We start from the raw sequence: 19,535 nt of genomic DNA, 5'->3' as shown, positions 1-19,535 counted from the left end.
TAATCTCTGAAGCCGAAGGGGCTGTTTTCCCTGTTGGTTTTTTTTCATTTTCTTCAAAAGGTTTAATTCGAGAATCCTGAATTTCAATACATTTTCCCATAGAATAATTAGATTTGGAATATTTTTCTTTGCTTATATTATAACCCTCAGGAGAGTGGTTTAAATCTTTTCCCCCTTTCCCCTTTTCTATCTTCTTAGTGCTTGAAAATTCAAAATCTCTGTCTGTTCTTGATACTATGTTTTGCCCGTGAATTTTTTCTTTTGAAGTATACTTTTGTGATTTATTTAAGATATCCAACAACTGCTTATCTAGTGCTGTAAGAGAAAGTTCGTTGGTTTCTGAAAGATAAAATTTATCCTCGAAACCGCCTTTTTCTGGTGGAGACCCATTTCTAGTGTTTGATAAATCAGTAGAACAGTAATTAATATCTTTTTCCCCTTTCTTTTCGTGCACATCCTTGTCATGATCAGATAGATTGCTTAGAGAAGGTTCGTCTGAGAAAATAACATCATCTATTATTTCGATACTATGCTCTTGTTTAGGGCTTACTTTGGCGTTTTCACCTTTCATGTAATCATCTATTACATCCAAATCATCATAACTTGTGCTTTTGCTTATAACCATAAATACAAACAGTTTTTTTTATTTAAATAGCTCTTTAATTAATGAACCAGTAATTAAATGAATTTTAAACAAGTATCCAATAAAATTTAAAAATCTATTTTTGACATAAATTGCAATGTTTTAAGTATTGAAAGTGGGATATTTTTTTTATAAATAATTAATCATTGGTTTATTATGGCAGCTCAATTAAATAGACAATAGAAAAGCCAGTAAAACCTTTTTGGTAATTATAAATCCAAACTATATGTTGCCTCGTTTTTGCAAACTTTCACTTCGTTTTAAATAAAAAAAAATAGCATTAAAAAAGTTGTTATATGAAAGCTTATTTATTTAACGTAAAAGTTTGAGGTAAACATCTGTATTTATTTAAGTATCGTTGTTATCTGAAGAAATATTAGATATTAAGGCTTATTTATTTAACTTAAAAGTTCGAGGTAAACATGGGCATTTATTTAAGTATCGTTGTTATCTGAAGACCTGTTAGACATTAAGGCTTATTTAGTTAACGTAAAAGTTCGAGGTAAACATGGGCATTTATTTAAGTATCGTTGTTATCTGAAGACCTGTTAGACATTAAGGCTTATTTATTTATACTATTTCAGCAAGAAACATCAAATGCGAAGATAGAACGCCTGAAAGGGGTATCAAAGCAATGAAGCCGATAAAGACCTCTTACCTACGAGGATTGAATTGGGTCTACAGTGATATGCAATTATAAGATGATAAACAAACTCGGCGCCTTAAATAAATTATTTGTTAGAATATCTTTAATTAAATAATAAATTTATTTCTTTAAGGGGTCATTTGACCTATTTTTCTGTTAACTCTAAAAAGAGCCGTGCTTTTATGTTCTGCTTTCTTACGCCAAGGAATGTGGCGAAAGCTCTTCATCATTAAAGTATTAAGGGTATTTATTTAAATTATATTAATAAAGGGTACACAACCTTGTTTCTGAAATTCATCAGCTCCTATTTTACAAAAATTGGAGTTTAAAAATTGTTTTTTTGAAAAAGTAAATAATTAGTTGATTATTTTAATATAGCATGCTAATTAGAACCAATTAACATGTTCCGTTGCTTTTAGAAGATTATGAATTAAAAGACTACAATATGATCTATGCAAACAAGTTTAATAGAGTATATCTGACGGCGTTGGGCTAGTGGTCGGCTTGCTGATTCACTCCTGTGCTGCCCGGGTTCGAACCTCGCTTTGGTTGGTAAAAGAACGAGAACCGGGACGCCGTCGCAAAAGTGGGCGCTAGTCGTAATAACCCCACTATAAAAAGATTAGCATCAGGCCGTGATCGGGCCTTGTAAAAACAAATGATCTCCTTGGGTAGTGGCGGCAACAATAACTCCTAAGGCAGTAGAAAGCCTACGTAAGCATAGCGCAGGGGTCTGTAGAGATCCCAAGACAGTATGGTACTGTCTCTAATTATAACGCCAGCTCAAGGTCAATGGGACACTTAGTCCTAAGGCTAGCCGACAGTCGGCAGAGGGATTAAGCTGGCATAAGGGCCGTGGGGGGTTTACACAGCAATGCGCTTCCCCGACCGGGTTACAGAGAAACACACGAAGAAAACTAACAAGTATTAACAACTAAAGCTTAAATAAATCCGGCCATTTTTTTTTAATAGAGTATATCATCTAATAAAACATGGAACCGGATACAATAATAAATTAAGTTTGTATAAAAAAAAAAAAAAAAAAATGTTCGGATTTATTTAAGCTGTAGTTGTTAATACTTTGTTAGTTTTCTTCGTGTGTTTTCTCTGTAATCCGGTCGGGGAACCGCATTGCTGCGTAAACCCCCCACGGCCCTTATGCCAGCTTAATCCCTCTGCCGACGGTCGGCTAGCCTTAGGACTAAGTGTCCCATTGACCCTGAGCTGGCGTTATAATTAGAGACAGTACCATACTGTCTTAGTCTTTATAGTGGGGTTATTACGACTAGCGCCCACTTTTGTAACGGCGTCCCGGTTAATGTTCTTTTACCTACCAAAGCGAGGCTCGAACCCGGGCAGTTCGGGAGTGAATCAGCAAGCCGACCACTAGCCCAACGCCGCTAAGTTTGTATAAATAATTAAACTACAACAATAGAATTGTTCTTGAACATTATATTAAACTATAATTACTTGAAAATTTCCAAATTTGGCTAATATCTTACTTATTATAAATATTAAACTCCTAATTTTGAGGTAAGGAGGAGTATTCTTTTAAGTATATTATAAATATTTTTGTTAATACTTAAAATATTTATTGACATTTGGGGTATTAATCTTGACTGATTATAACAATTTTATTTTACCAATTATGCCTTTTTGAATGCTTTTGAAATAATCTCACTGTTTAAACCAATTTTTAGAAGTCAAAGATAGAATATAGCTATTTAAGCTAATAATATTTAAAAAACACATTATTTATGATTTTATTCTACTGCCAATTATATTGTGTTTTGTTAACTTTTTAAAAATTTTTATTGGTTCTTGTATAATTTTTTTTGTAAATAAACCATTATTTATTTAAGCTTTAAAGGGCACTATCTTCCATGTCTCTTCGGGATTTACTTACGCCCGTGCTTGTGTGATCTTTTATGCTGGCTCGCTAATTTCTTTTCAGTTATATTCCACTTCAAAACCTAGTTTTAGTATCAATAAACAGAAGTATATAAACATTAAGATAAAAAATGACAAGACTATCGGTAAACACACATACTTTAATTTTACAACCAACTCACATTCCCATAAAATTCATCATATCGAAAGAATCTAATGATGCAGGACTAAAAGACGACGCTTTAAAAAACTTTTCATAAGCATCGAGAACTGCATTTTCGCAATTAAAATGCAATTCATAAACTAGAAAATCTTCAATATATAACATTACCAAGGTAAGTTTGTTTTTACAAAGAGATGTTTGAAATGCATCATTTACTTCTTTAATAAAAAGCTGTTTTTTGGAATTTATAACAGAAATACTAGTATGAGTCTCTGCTTTATAAATAATAAGAATCATATCGTCGTAATATTTTTTTGCTGGCCCATCAAATACATAAAAAGAAACAAAATCTGAAAAAATTATTTTGTCATATTGACAAATATATTGTGATAAATTAAGAAAGTTTAAATTAATAATTATTCTTGTAAAAGATTCTGTTTCTATTTCTTTTGAATATGTTTCAAAATTTTTCATGTTGTAGTTTCCAATATCCTCTTTCTTAGGCCCATGTACCGGATTACCTTTAGATTTTATAACGTCATTTACTTTAATATAATTAAATTTGGTTTTTTCTTCGACCGGTGCATCAAAATAATGCTGATCCAAGAGAGCTAATATATCAGAGCTGTGACTTTTCTTCAAAACTGGTATAGCATAGATAGCACAAAGTGCTAAATAGCAATCTGAAAAATAATATTCCCCTTGTTTTTTCATGTAATAATTTTTCTCCTTTCTCAAAGAATTTCCCGCATCAACAATTTTTTTAAACGCTGAAACCAATTCAGAAGAATCAAGTCCATTCTCTGCGTCGTTTATTATGCTAACATCTTCGTAATACATCAAAGCGACCTCTCTAAGATCTACTGCTCCATCCTTTTCTATCGCCTCTAACAAATTTTTTTGAATCTTTTTGTTTAAAGAAATAATTGCTTCTTGTGTTGTTTGAGTAGTTTTCTTAGGGGGAAGAACCTTCAAATATTTTTTAAAAACAGCCCTCCTATATATTTCCTTGGTTTCTTCTTTATATTTCTTTTCCATGGGTAAAAAATTAGCAAATTATTAAAAAAAGGCTAGTAATTTTAATAAAAATCCTAATTGTTCTAAACGGTTGAATTATAGCTATTTAATAAATACCCTTGTTATGATTATCTTCGGCTTAAGCGTTTTATTCAAGGGAATTTATTTAAATACATTAGAAAACGCAATAAATTTATTTTGAGGTTTTAAAGACTCGATTTTTCATATTTATGAATCAATGAACATTATTCCCTCCATAATTATGCTGGGTTCTCTCCTAGCTCTCCAATTAATTTCTTCAATATTCTACTTCTAAACGTCATTTCCTATCAAAAGAAATATTTTAAAAAAACTATTAATTGGTAAATGTTTCAGTATTTAAATAACTTCATATTTTACACGTCTACTTTTTGTACCACTTCATAATTAAAACTTTCAAGGTCATTAAATATGAAGAAATTTTTACAGTTGCTCGTTTTCCAATTAACTTTTAAGGTTGGATTATACCCATTTAAGCCAATACTATTTAAAGTTGGATATGTATAATACTAAATACCCATGTTTACTTCGTTCTCTTAATTTTAATAAATACTTTTATTAGGATTATCTCGACTTAATATATGTTGAAATAGTATTAAATAAATTTTAATTAATTTCTAATATGTCTTAAGATAACAGGAATATACACACTTCAATTAATGTTATCCTTTTTCTATTCTTGTCATATACGAATAACTCTTGCTATTGGGCTGGATTGCAATGCCGGTTTGAATCGTTTTTTTCACTGATCTATAAATTATCATTAACTACTAGTAAAAGAACTGTGTGAGATAAGAAATATTGATTATTTACATCCCAAAACAATCAGAATAATTTTTTTAGGAAACGTATGATGTTGAAAAACGCTGCTTAAAAATTGGCAAAACAGGGTTGAAAATTAAATTTGTTAAACAAAAAATAAATATTAATTAAAAATGTTAGAATTACAAATAATGGAAATTATTGACAATAAAATGGTAACTGTGCCAGCTTAAAACTCAAAAAAACGTACAAAAAATAAAATTATTTTTTTAAAAAGAAGAATAAACCTAAATTTAATTTAAATTGTTTCTTGTATAGGCGTTTCAAAACCACAATCTTCAATAGTTACATCCAAAATCGGTTTGTCATTATTATTTGTGGCTACGGTTCCAATTTTTTTCAACTTTTGAAAATCATCATCTTTAACTTTTCCAAAAACTACATGTCTTCCATCTAAATGGGGCGTTTTAACAAATGTAATAAAAAACTGACTACCATTACTATTTGGTCCGGAATTAGCCATGCTCAAGACGCCTTCTTCATGTTTTTTTATAAACCTCTCATCATTGAATGATTTTCCACCATAAATAGAAAAACCACCCGTTCCATTTCTTCTTACAAAATCTCCTCCCTGCATCATAAAATTAGAAATTACCCTATGAAAAATATTCCCTTTATATGTTAATAGAGTATCATTAAACTTCGTCTTTCCATCTAAAATAGTTGCAAAATTCAGTGCAGTTTTGGGCGCCTCTTTGAAAAACAATTCAAACCTGATTTTAATCTTTTGTTTTTTTCCACCATCTGTATATGAAATTAACATAAACGGAGTATCAGTTTCAAAATTATTCATTTTTGTTTCTTCAACAGCTGCAATAGTTTTAGATAAATTTAAAATAAGAAAATACAAGCTTCTCATTGGGGGTTATTTTTTTAATTTTTTTAAGGGGAGTAGCAACCAATTCAAGAAAAGCAAACAAAAGGTAAAACTGTAAATTTAAGAAAAGAGAAACACTTTAATAAGTTTTAATAAAGCTTGTTTCTAATATTCAAATATAATAATAACAGAGGTATTAAATGGGAATAAATAGCCAATTCAACCTTAATTTCCAAGAATTTTTTTAAAAATGTGAGATTTTGATCTAAACACCAAAGCAAACATTAAAAAATAGCACTTTGTGTTTTTATATGATGGATTATTAGGCATTCAAGGGGTTTAATTAATAATACGTGTTGTTAAATGTAGATTTATTAGGAATTCATGGTTATTTAATTAATAATAATTGTTGTTAAGTGTGGATTTATTAGGAATTCATGGTTATTTAATTAATAATAATTGTTTTAAACTGTGGATTTATTAGGCATTCACGGGGTTTAATTAATAATATATGTTGTTAAATATAGATTTATTAGGAATTCATGGTTATTTAATTAATAATAATTGTTGTAAACTTTCTTAAGAATCCTTAGAAATTACACAAATCTTTGTTTTCAGCAAAAATAGTATAAAATTATTAACAAACCTATTTTGTTATTAGCTAAAAATATAATTTAAATAAATACCTTTAATGATTAACTGCTTCTTAATGTTTAAATACTTTTTAATGATGAAGAGCTTGTGCCATCTTCGATGGCACAAGACAAAACTAATTTTAATTTCAATAAATCGATTTAATTAAAGTTCTTCCTTTTCTTTTTTTTCATACTCCTCAGAAGAAAAGCTTTCATCTTGCTGTTCTGAGACTGGGCCATTACTATCTTTCTCTTGAGCTGATGAATCTGAGCTTTCACTATTTTTTTCCCCTGATTGTGCATCTTTCTTCTCTGAACGTTTCCTTTTACGACTTTCATTAAAACTTTGATACATTCGAATAAGAATTTTTTCTGTGTCATTGCTTTCATCTTCCTGATTATCTTTTGTCTCAGTAATGTTTTCTTTTTTTCCGTACATGTTTTCAATTCTATTTTTTATTTCTAAAAAAAATGTGGATAAATTATCAAATATTTGAGCAAATCGTTTTAAAACCTTGGTTTTAAAAGTTTCAGGCATTTTGGTTGTTTGCAACAACGTTGTAGCAGCAACTATTGATAAAAAAACAAATTCAAATTTCATGGGGTAAACAAATAGCCAAATAATTTTGCTTTATGTTACTAAACTTGGTAAACTTAATGACAATAAATATACTACATTTAACTAAATATATAAACTACTAAATACACATGTTTACCTCAAACTCTTACTCATAAAAATATATAAAAATATTAGAAAGTAAAATTATAAGTTCATAAATCTGTATAAATAAGCTGTTGTATGTTATCTTATTGTGCAACCATTTTCCTCAAACCTTGAAATCAACCCAAAACCCAAATAAAATATTTTATGTTTATATTATTTGATTATTCTCTAGATTTATCAATGATTTTATTTCTAAATTAAACGCAATTTCCTCATAAATAGACACTTCTCTAAACTCTTTACAATAAAAAACCACTTGTTTATTTCTTATACGTGGCTTTATTTTAAATACAAAACTGGATTTTTTTAAAATTCTTGTTCATTTTTTTTATTAATTTCTAATGTTCCATAAAAATCACAAATTGTTGCCATATAATTCGATGAATTAATAACAAAACCGCAAATCTCAAAAATTACAACCTCGCGCCCCTTCATCATTATAATTTGATCGTGAATGTATAAATCTTGAATGAGTTTACTATTTAGCTTTTCTAAATACCCAATAAACCCCATAGGGTAAAATTGTACAGATTTTTTTTGTTAATTCAAAATCTAATATTTATTAAACAGTAGCTTTTAGAGACATGATAAAAGGACCTTTTAAGCAATATTTTTATTATTATTGTTGTTCTCTGAAGACCTATTAGACATTAAGGGTTATTTATTTAAGACTATTTCAACAATTATTAATTAAAAAGACAAAAACTTCTGTTTAAGCTCTCAGACACACAATTTAATAATTAATAATGTTACATTTGGGACGTTTTGGCACTACAAATTGTATTATTGGCTTAATTTGGCAAGATTTTAAGGTAAAAATGGATATTTATTTAAGTATATTATATATATTCAACCTTTTATATCTTAAATCACAGGTTTATTAATTAAAGTATAATGTGAGGATAAATATTTGTGTCTATTTTATTAAAACTTCAATCAACCCACACGATTAAGCACCCAACCGCTTTTAAACTGGAAATTCCTATGATTAAAATACTATTTTATCTTGATATATTAGTAAATTTACTCCAGATCTTAAAAATACAAAATGGTAAGTTTAAAGCATATATTAAAAGTTAATTCAGATCTAGAAAGACAAAAATATTGTTTTTGTCGCGTTATCCTCTATTAATATAATCCCTAAATACCCTTAATGATTAAATACTTATTTAATGAAGATCTTACGTCATCTTCGGAGACAACCCCGGGATTTTTAGATCCTAGGGCGCTTTTAATATATATTTTTTTTCTTTTAAATACCAAATTATGAATTTAAATACTGGTATTTGATTGCTTCCTAGACACATGCATCAAATTCAAAAAAGTGTTTTTTTAAAAATAGATTACTTTGAAAGACATAAATATGTACCATTTTAATTAATAAACGGAATTATTGGTCGTAAAATTTTAAGTATTAATAATAGTTGGATATATAGATTATACTTAAATAAATACCCATGTTCACCTTAAAATCTTACTATAAATATAAATAGTAAAACTATGTCTAGTTGGGCTCTTAAAACATATTTGCGGTTCTTCTGTTTTAAGTTTCTTTAAAAAAAATAAGACTATCCAATTAAAACTCTAAATCAATTATTATTTGTAATAAAGAGCAGCATCATGTTTTTAGGATCAAATATATAAATGTTTTGATGTTTCTCAAAGCGTAGCGTGGAGTTTATTGTTTTATTTTGAATTGCTTATAAAATTTTCTTAAAAAATTTTCACCCTATATGTCGAAAGTTATTAGAAAAATAAGACAAATAAAAAAGAAGAACAGAATAGCTAAAGTTTACACTGCACTTTCTTATCCAGAGGTTAAAGGAACGTAAAAGGAACTGTTCAGGACATTATTCACGAAAGAGGAAAGTGTGCACCTATCGCTATCATTGAGATTGAAGGCAAAAATTATAATCTTGCAGCTTACTGAAGGCATGAGTGTTGGGTCTAAGATTTCTATTGGAAATAGCGTTGAAATCAAAATGGGAAATGTCACTAATCTTAAGAATATTCCAGAAGGTTCTTCTGTTCACTCCGTTGAATATGTTTTGAATGATGGTGGCAAACTTGCAATTACAGCAGGAGGGTTTTGCTCAATTGTCAATCATAGAAAGGAGAGTAACCAGACTGTTATAAAACTACCATCAGGAATCAAGAAAGTCATAGATTCTAACGCAAGAGCTATCATTGGGTTAGTTGCTGGATCAGGTGTCACTGAAAAGCCAATCTTAAAGGCAGGAACTGCCCATTATTTAGCTTATTCCAGAGGTAGAATCTTTCCTAAGGTTAGAGGTGTAGCCATGAACCCCGTTGATCACGCGCATGGAGGTGGTAACCATCAACATATCGGTGCCCCAAGTACTATTGCCAGAACAGCTCCATTTGCCCAAAAAGTTGGTCTCATAGCAGCTAGAAGCACTGGTAGAAGAACTGGTTCAAAGAAAAACAAGTAAACATTTTTGGTTTTTTATTTTTTTTTAATTGGAAGAGAATCTTTTATGAGATTATTATTTCTATGTAACATTAGCGGTTTGTATTATTTATTTGTAAAAGTTTTTTTGATTATTTCTTCTATAAGATAATAAAATATTTATAGGAAAAACCGTATTAATTTCATAAAACACAAAACCTTGTATACTACACGTTTAAATATCAAAATAAAACCATGTGAGTCTAAAAACCTCAGATTCGTTGAATAATTTAGATGTTTTAAATATAATTTTTTAAAAGAATGTGGTTTAAAATTATAAATTTGTGTTTAAAAAATAGTGTTTTTTTATATTTTGAAATTAAATGTTTATTTTTAGGCATTAAGATTACAAACTTCTAAGTTGGAAAGTATAAAAAAACTTTTAATAATTGGGTTTGATGTGAATCAAAAGTAGACTATTTATTTTAGAAGCTATTGGCGTATTTAAATTCTAGTTGTTTTTTTAGATCGTTATTTATTTTTAAGTATGATATAAAAATCCTTTATTTAAAATCGAAAATGCAAATTATGGGCTTTCTAAACCCTGCCTTTACTGCGCTCTGCCATTAATTTAATGTATGATATAGCAATCCTTTATTTAAAATCGAAAATATAAATTATGGGCTTTCTAAACCCTGCCTTTACTGCGTTCTGCCATTAATTTAATGTATGATACAGCAATCCTTTATTTAAAATCGAAAATGTAAATTATGGGCTTTCTAAACCCTGCCGTTACTGCGTTCTGCCATTAATTTAATGTGCTTTTGATCTATTAATCTAAGCACGTAGTGGTAGTTTTAAATGATAAATTTCTTGGATTTTCATAACAAGAATAAATCTCTTACTACCCAGCTTTAAGAATTATTTATTGCTGAAATAGTAATAAATAGGCCCTTATTTCTAATAGTTCTTAAGTTAACAATAATTATTAATCACTCTAATTTTTCGCTAAATGCCAGATTTTTAATTTTATAAAGAGACATATTGAAAGATTTCTACTATTTCGATATTAATGTATGGATTTAAACACCTTTAATAACAATTTTGGGTGGGTTGAGTTGTCTATACATTGTATTTTTTCCAAATCCAGATTTTTAAACACCTTTGATAACAATTTTGGGTGGGTTGAGTTGTCTATACAATGTATTTTTATCACATCCAGATTTTTAAACACATTACTTTTTGTTAACTTTTCTTTTTAATTAAAAATCTAGAATTTTCAATAAAGGGGAGGCATATAATAAACTAATTTCTGCTTTTTATGGTGCCAAATATAATATTTTTGTATGTTTTAACAAATTTTGATCAGATTAAAAAATAGTTCTAACCATAACTTTATTTTATTGAAAATTCCGATTTCTAAAAAATAATTATGTAAATAAAATTTAATGGCATAGAGGGAACTTTAACAAATTATTAATAGGATTTGTTTATGTGTTTCACTACTATTTAAAAACACAGTTATAATTAAGTAAATAAATGATAAAAGCAATATTTTTTTTCAACACAAGAAGTGAGCTTATAATTAGAAAAGAATATTCTCAAAAAATAGATTTCAATGTTATAAGTAAATTAATTCTCTGTAACCTTGATATTAATTTCATAGAAGCCGGGAAAAATACATTAGTTTACAAAAAGTATAATGAGCTAATTGTAGCTTTTGTAATAAAAAAAGAAGATGAGATGTATATTTTAAGTCTTATAAATTTTTTAATGAGTGTGATGGATAAATTGCTTGGAAATTTAAATGAAAAAAGTTTTGTTTATAACTTTAAGGATGTTTATTATGCAATAGACAACTTTATACTTAATGGGAAAGTGATCAACTTAGACCCATTAGACATCTCTACAACACCCCTTTCAATAAAAGCTGTGGTAGAGGAAGAATAAAAAAATAAATTTTTTATAAATTATGCATTTTTGTTATAATCGGTCAAGATTAATACCCCTAATGTCAATAAATATTTTAAGTAGTAACAGATATAATTGTTATAATCGGTCAAGGTTAATACCCCTAATGTCAATAAATATTTTAAGTAGTAACAATTTTATAATCTAATATTACCAGTTGTACTGAAAAAACACAAGAAGAGTTAAAATAAAAAGTTGTCGATAATCATAAAAGAGTAATTTATTAAATATTATTATCTTGAATAGCTATAATCCAACCTAGAATATGAGCATTAAATTAAAATAGACAGATATTATAAAATTTTTAAAAAAGAAGATGAAAAATGTTGTTCTCTGAAGACCTATTAGACATTAAGGCTGATTTAATTAAGACTATTTTAACAAAAATTATTGCTAAAATTATACCAACCGTATTAGACCATTATAAATTGGTTTAAGTGGAGGATATGTTGATTTTCATTAAGTTGATTATACTATTTTATAATCATCTTCTATCTCTTGCTTTTCTTTAAACGATGGTAGATAGATTTAACTTAAATAAGCCAAAATAATTTATTAACCATGTAAACTAACATTAATAGACGAAGATAATCATAAAAAGTGTATTTATTAAATAGTTTTGCCTAAATGATTATAATCCAACCCCAATAAGTGTTCTCGGATTTAATTGACGCGGCGCAAAATTAGAGGAGTTTCTGATATCTTTGAACACATGAAAAGATACATTATAGCACAGTAAAAAAAAAGTTAGAATTATGCTAGTTGAGCAATTTAATGAATTTAATGTTCTTGTGCACCCTGTTCTGAAAAAACATGTTTCCCCACGGCCTAACGTTTGCTATGCCGCTTCTAAGTTTCCACCTCAAAAGGCACCCTACCATTCTGATTACTAGATCCACAACTTCCCAGTTTTTAATACAAATACTTCGAGCAGATGAATGCTCTTAAAAGTCGTCGTAACGAGTATAAGATGAATCCTCTAGTTTTTAGATAAATCCCCACTTTATTTCAGAATTTTTTGTGAATTCTTCAAAACATTTTCTTGTTAAAAAGAAATCCTCTTTAAAGTTTTATCAAGAACGGGTAAATAGATGTATGCTTCATTCTTGAGATCATTTCCTATTTAATTTTTATATTTCAAAAACTAAATGTATAAATATTATATTTAAATAAATACAAATGTATACCACAAACTAAAAAATAAGGGATCTTTTAAATTATTTTTAGCTGATATAACATAAGAACTTATGTTTTAAGATTAATAACTTTTTTAAAAAAACAACACATTTTTATCATTTAATGGTTCTAAAAAATCGTTCAATAGAATTTGTCACTTAACTTGAAAATTTTTCAACACAACACCCATGGTTTTAAAGAGTAAAATTTTGGAGTTTTTAAAATTAAATTGTGATAGCAATATTAATAATAAAAGGAAATACATAATTGCAATACATGGATGTAGTACTAGTGGTAAAACAACGCTAGCTAATTGGATTCAAAAACAAGTTTACGAAACTTGTAAATCGGTTAAACCATTGGTTTTTAGAACAGACAATTTTTATAAGAGTGATCCTATTGACGTCAAAGGCATTCAAATTATTGATTCTAAAGATAAACAATATGATTACGATAATCCTGGGGCTTTGGATTGGAAGCTCATTTTCGAGAGTATTAATTCTTTTATTAGAAATGATCCGGTCTTGAAATATAGCACATATGATTTTAAATTATGTTTGAGAGAAGATATTGGGGTAAAAAATGAAGGATTTAATGTTTTAATAATTGAAGGATTGTTTTGTCATAATATTTTCAGCAATGATACTTTTAATTGTAAAGTGCTTGATCCATTAGATACTTTTAAAGAAATACCCGAATGTGATAAACGAATTATAAACGAGCATTACAATTTTATTCATGATAATGCTACAGTAATTCCAATATATTTAGATCTTGATGATGAAAGCATTATATCTAACAGAATTGAAGTTGATAAGCAAAGAACAGGAAAATCTGCAAATATTTCAGAATCGTACACAAGAAAATTCGTTCTAAGATCTACTAAGAACTGGGTAAGAAAATCTAAACTACATGGGTCTTTTCATATTAACCGAGAAAATGAAAAAGAGCTTATTCCAGGGTACATCGATGAAATTGTTACTTTTTTAGAAGCTAAAATTAATGAGGCGCGTGAAGATGTTTTTTCAGAAGCTTTAGTAAATCAAAATTATAATTAAATCCCCGTTTTACAATACTTTTGGTAAAAAAATTCCCAATAAAACCGTACAAGAATAAATTTTAAAATAAGTGTTTATATTGTGTAAGGTAGTTTAAAGTTGTGATTTTTGCGAAACCATAGTTTTTTTTAAAGTTTAATATGTATTAAACATGGTAAAATTATAATTATTTAATAAATACTTTTTTAATGATTATCTTCAACAACATAACTACAAGTACTTTCAGGGCAGAAATTTAATTAATTATTTAAATAGAATTTAATAGCATAGGGGTAACTTTAACAAATTAGAATAAAAGTATAATAAACTTTAAAATTATATAAAGACAAATTTTCCGCAAACACTAAAAAATTTTAATTAAAGTTAAAATTTCTTAAATCTTTATGCCCAAATCTAGACAAAGCTAATCTGCTTTCCACCAAAGAAGTCTTAACTTTAAACAACAAAAAAAACTTCAATTTATTATTGTTTTTGTCTATTTCTACAGTTTTTTACATCAATTGAATCTGATTAGAGCTTTATTTTGTAGTGATAAATACGAAACCTTTTTATATGTTTTTTCAGCAGCTTTTGTAATATCCTTGTGTTAATAATTGAAACCCACATATGTTATAATATTTTTTAAACTCAAGTAAATTATTTAATAGTTTAAGATGAAAGAGCATTTGTTACTAAAACATATTTATCAAAAATGTCTTCTGACTTCGAAATTTCTTAAGCTCTTCATAATTAAATGATTTATTTAATTAAATTAGATTTAAAAATTATTAAACAGCAATAATTAGACTTTTTTATTTTTTCTTTCTCTCTTTATTACTTAATTTGATACTTTGTTTGTTTTGTAGAAATGCCCTTAATGAACACTAAAGTAGAATTTAAGCTCAAATTAATGCTGAACAGCCATACTTTACGTGTAATAAGCATTGAAAACCTTTCTGATTCAAAAAAAGTTCTTTCTTTTAATACACAATTTTGTGAAACAAGGAAAATTCAAGCTTTTTGTTCGGCTGTGTCTTCAACAACGAAATTCCCATTATTGGGTGTGCCATTGTGTGAAAACTCTAAAATACACAAGGTTTGTTTCTGTGAGGTTGCTATAGGGGATCCACTTTATGTAAGCAATGAATACGCAGATGGCTTAAGTGTACCAAATAATTATGGCTGCTTTGTTGTATCAGAAGATGACAATAATGACTTTCTAACAGACACTAAAACCGACATTTCTAAATTATCGTATATAATTAAAGATGAAAGTAAAATTCTTCCGTTATATGAAGTGGTTTTTGAATATGATCCTAAGTTTGAGGAACTTTCTAGAAACTCGTTTATATGCCATAAATGTATGAAAAATGAAGCTATTATGTTTTGCCCTTCCGAGAGAGCAAGTTTTTGTAGTGAATGCGATGAAGAAGTTCACAGGGATGAATTCCTTAGAAGACATGAACGCATATATTTTGCTGAAGTTGGTCAAAAGAAGTTCATTTGCTGTAATAAACATAATACAAGAATTGTACAGTACTTTTGTATGGATTGTGTTGAGCCATTATGCGCCGAGTGTAAAATAACTGGCGATCATTCTTCATATGAAACGTGTAATCATAAAATAATTTCATTTTTAGATGCGTGTAAAGCATTTAAATCTAAATTGGCTGAATGCACGGAGCCAGTTAGTAAGATGACAAATTTTTGTGATACAGAAATTGCTAGATTTGAGGGCAAAGTGGAGATGTTCAAAGACAATATTTTTTCTTTGAGATCTTATCTTGAAAAAGAATTTAAAATGTTGATGAATCACCTAGATTCTATTGAAAACTTGCAAAAACAAGTATTAAATGCAAAATATTCTGATAGAATTTCAAAATTAGAGAACTTGAAACGAATAAATGAATATTCCAACTCTCTTGATCCTGCGGATTTACTTTCAAACTACAAATCTTTATTGGATGTTTCCAAACATGAGTCAAATGTTGTATTTGATAAATACACACCGGAAAAGATTCAATGTCGTGGATCAATTACACTAAAAATTCCAAAACAAATGGAGTTAAATGAAAAATCTTCCGAATCTAAAGACAGATCAGTTAGGTGGAGAATCGAGACTCTTCATATGGCAAGAGACCAGGAGCCAGGTGTTAATTAAAACTGTTTCTATTGCCGTTAAATTTAATAATTTAAGATTATAAAAATAATATTTCTATGTAATTTTTTTTTATTTAGTTTAGGGATTTATTATGCGCTTGAATACAGTTTTTAACAAAAAAAATGTAAACAAACTATAGAAAAGGTAACCGTATTATATTAATTAATTTATTCAATCAAATTAAAAAGATCACATATTCTCCTACTTTGTACATCAAAATGAAACACTGCTGGCCTTGGCTCTGTTCCATAAAACACTTTTTGTGTAAATAATGTTTTATTACATTTTATTTCTATTGTACTAGCTCTCATTTTGAGTCCTGTACCTTGAGATGATCCTCTGTGATAATAAATTGATAGTGTTCTTTTTTCTGTATCATAAAATGGTGTTAATGAATAATCACATATTCCATAACTTATGTATTTCCATGAATCATGAAATAATGTGAGTTCTTCATTATGTGTAAATGGTACCATTCCTTCAAATCCCCAAATTTGTACTTTTATACCTTCTTCATTTAATATTTCTGCCATTGTCCTAACTTCAGATGATATAATTACTTCAAAACTACCAGTTTTTAAATTTGGGAATGGTAACGTATCAATAATATTATCTGTTCCAATTTCTAAAACATAATAACCTTTATTACTAAAAAAAAATTTGTTATTAAAATTAATATTTTGTACCATAAAAAACTTCCCATCTTTTTTTTCATAAACTCTAAATTGTGGATGATAATTTAGTGTCGTTGAAACTAAATTTATATAAACATCAGAACTTTGTTTCGGTGTTACTAAAAATATTTTTGATGAACTGAATATTTTAGAATAATTTTCAATTTTTGAAACAGATGAAAGACTTGTAAATTTCAATTCATAATCTTTTGAATAAACACTACTTTCTCTATTTGCTTGTTCATTATTAGACAAAGATTCTTTATAATTTTGAAAATGTTTTATATTCTCAAAATTTTCATCATTTTTAAACTCTTCTCTTTTTAATGCTTCTTGCATTTGCATCGAAGTTTGATCATTTCTACTACCTAATAAAAATAAATAGTCTTGCATTCGTTTTGAAGCCAATTCATTATGACTTTGTTGTAAACTTAAAGCATTATGCATTTGTGCAGCAGCCAACCCACCAAAACCACCTTGAGCGGCCGCTATACCCAAACCACCATCGTGATATTGCGAAGCAGCAGCAGCCATACCTAAGCCGCCATGATGATATTGTGCTCCAGCCACGGCATTTAAGCCAGCGTAATTTGGATGTATATCAGACATATCTCCCATTCCTTCTGTTAAGCCACCACTCATTCTAAACCTAGCTTCATTGTCAGCTTGATGAGCTGATTGATTCAAAGTTGATGAATTTAAATGTAAAGGAGGAACTGAAGCACAGCTTTGTTTTGAGCTACTTTTTGGTACACCATCTCCCGACCTTGCAGAACAGCAGCCTACACAGTTTGAGTTGACTTCATTAATAAAAATCAAAAATCTAATCATATAGAAACTAGTTTAATAGAATTATATCTCTATGTGAAACTGCGGAATAAAACAAAATGATAGATAAGCAATACATGTGATCATTCTAAACATTTGAAATGTAAAACTCTAAATGTTAGTTTTTACTAGCTTCAATTCATGACTGTTTGGAGCTAACAAAGACATTTTAAAAATTGATCTAAATTTTGAGTACCACATATTTGATTAAAAAAGAGAAGAAAAGCTTAACAAACCATCCTTTAAATAAGCCATTATTGCATAATATTAGCATTCGATGTATAAAATTGTTGAAATAATATTAAATAAATTACCCCTAATGTCTAATAGGTCTTCAGATAACAACAATAATTAAAGATTGTTTTTTAAAATATGTAAATTAAGTCTGAATATTTGTAGAGAAATAAATTATATTAAGACTTCACATTATTAAACAGATATATTAAAATTTATTCTGGTATTTAAAAATAAAATTTTTATTTATTCAAGTAAATCAAAAAATTCGCATATTCTTTTGCTTTCAATATCAAAATGATACATTCCTTGCTTGGGTTCTTTTCCATAAAACAAATTTGGGTGTGGTAAACTTCTATTACTACATCTTATTTCTACGGTGCTCGCTCTCATGATTTGGCCTATATTTTGTGATGATCCTTTATGATAATAAATACATAAAGATTTAGCTGATGAATCATAAAATGGTGTTATTTGGTAATTACATATTCCCGTGACTTATATATTTCCAAGAACTGTGAAATAAAGAAAGATTTGAATTTTGTGTAAAAGGAATATACCCTTCAAATTTCCAAATAGATACTTTTATTTCTTCATCATTCAAAAACTCTTCAATAGTACGTATTTCAGATGAAATACAACAAACAAAAGAACCCTTTCTTATATTCTCAAAAGGACTTGTATCGATATTACTATCCGTTCCAATTTCAAGAACATAGAATCCACTGTGACTAAAAAAGAATTTATTGTTAAAATTTATATTCTGCATTAATACATAACCTATTCCCACTTTTTCATATACTCTAAATTGCGGGTGATAGTGTTTAGTAGTTGAAACAAGGTTTATATATGCAGTTGTATCTTCTTTTGTTTCAATGATAAAAATTTTAGATGATGAGAAAATTTTATGGTAATTATCTATTCTTTGGGTAGTGGAAAGATCTGTAAATTTTAGTTCTAATCCTTTTGAGAAAGGAGGATATTCTTCATGCCTTGTTTCATGAAGTGGTTGAGGCGCTCTAAAAATTCTGGTTGTTTTTGAAATTTTCAAAGTTTTCTGCATTTTGAAACCGTTGAATATCTTTCCAATCTTGATGATCTTGCCAACTTAAAGATCCATGTGCATCAACAGTTTCCCTTCTATCAATACCATCTAACATTTTGCTTTGCTCATCTTGTAAAATATTTTCTTTGGACATTTGGTGATTTATTTTTCCACTCATTTTTGCTCTGGCATCAATTTCAGAAATGTATGCAGACTTTTTAATACCTTCATTACCAGCTCCTCTATTAGACTCCTGCCCATCCTCACCTAATCCTAATCCAAGACTATTTAGCCTTTGCCCATAGCCAATATTGGTTCCTTTTTGACCAGATTCAGTGTTAATTGTACCTTGCCAACTAGCGGCATTTTTATACCTCAAGCCAGGTCGTGAGCTATTTGTTCCTAGCATTAGGCCATTAATACTTACACCTTGGTCAAAATCAGAAGAATCGGAATTTGCAACATGATCACACAAAAGCATCACGATTGTTTCCTTGGGTATGTTCAGGTATATTGGCACGCTTGTCACCAGGCCCACCTTCAAACGCAGTTTTTACAATACAGCTCATCAATAAGAAAGTTAACATTTTTTTAATATTATAA

The 19,535-nt window shown here is 28.4% G+C and overlaps 1 protein-coding gene across 1 annotated transcript; it reads left to right on the top strand.

Moving 5' to 3' along the window:
* Window positions 1-9,129: 9,129 nt before the first annotated feature.
* On the top strand, window positions 9,130-9,849 carry LOC143922064 (uncharacterized). The gene is given in 3 exon segments (XM_077445334.1): window positions 9,130-9,238; window positions 9,241-9,320; window positions 9,322-9,849. Coding segments are annotated over 3 exon segments (717 nt in total).
* Window positions 9,850-19,535: the final 9,686 nt, after the last annotated feature.

The sequence above is a fragment of the Arctopsyche grandis genome, unplaced genomic scaffold (assembly GCF_051622035.1).
Source record: "Arctopsyche grandis isolate Sample6627 unplaced genomic scaffold, ASM5162203v2 HiC_scaffold_289, whole genome shotgun sequence".
NCBI lineage: Eukaryota > Metazoa > Arthropoda > Insecta > Trichoptera > Hydropsychidae > Arctopsyche > Arctopsyche grandis.
Note: the sequence above shows the minus strand (reverse complement) of the source record. Positions and strands in the feature narration are given on the sequence as shown.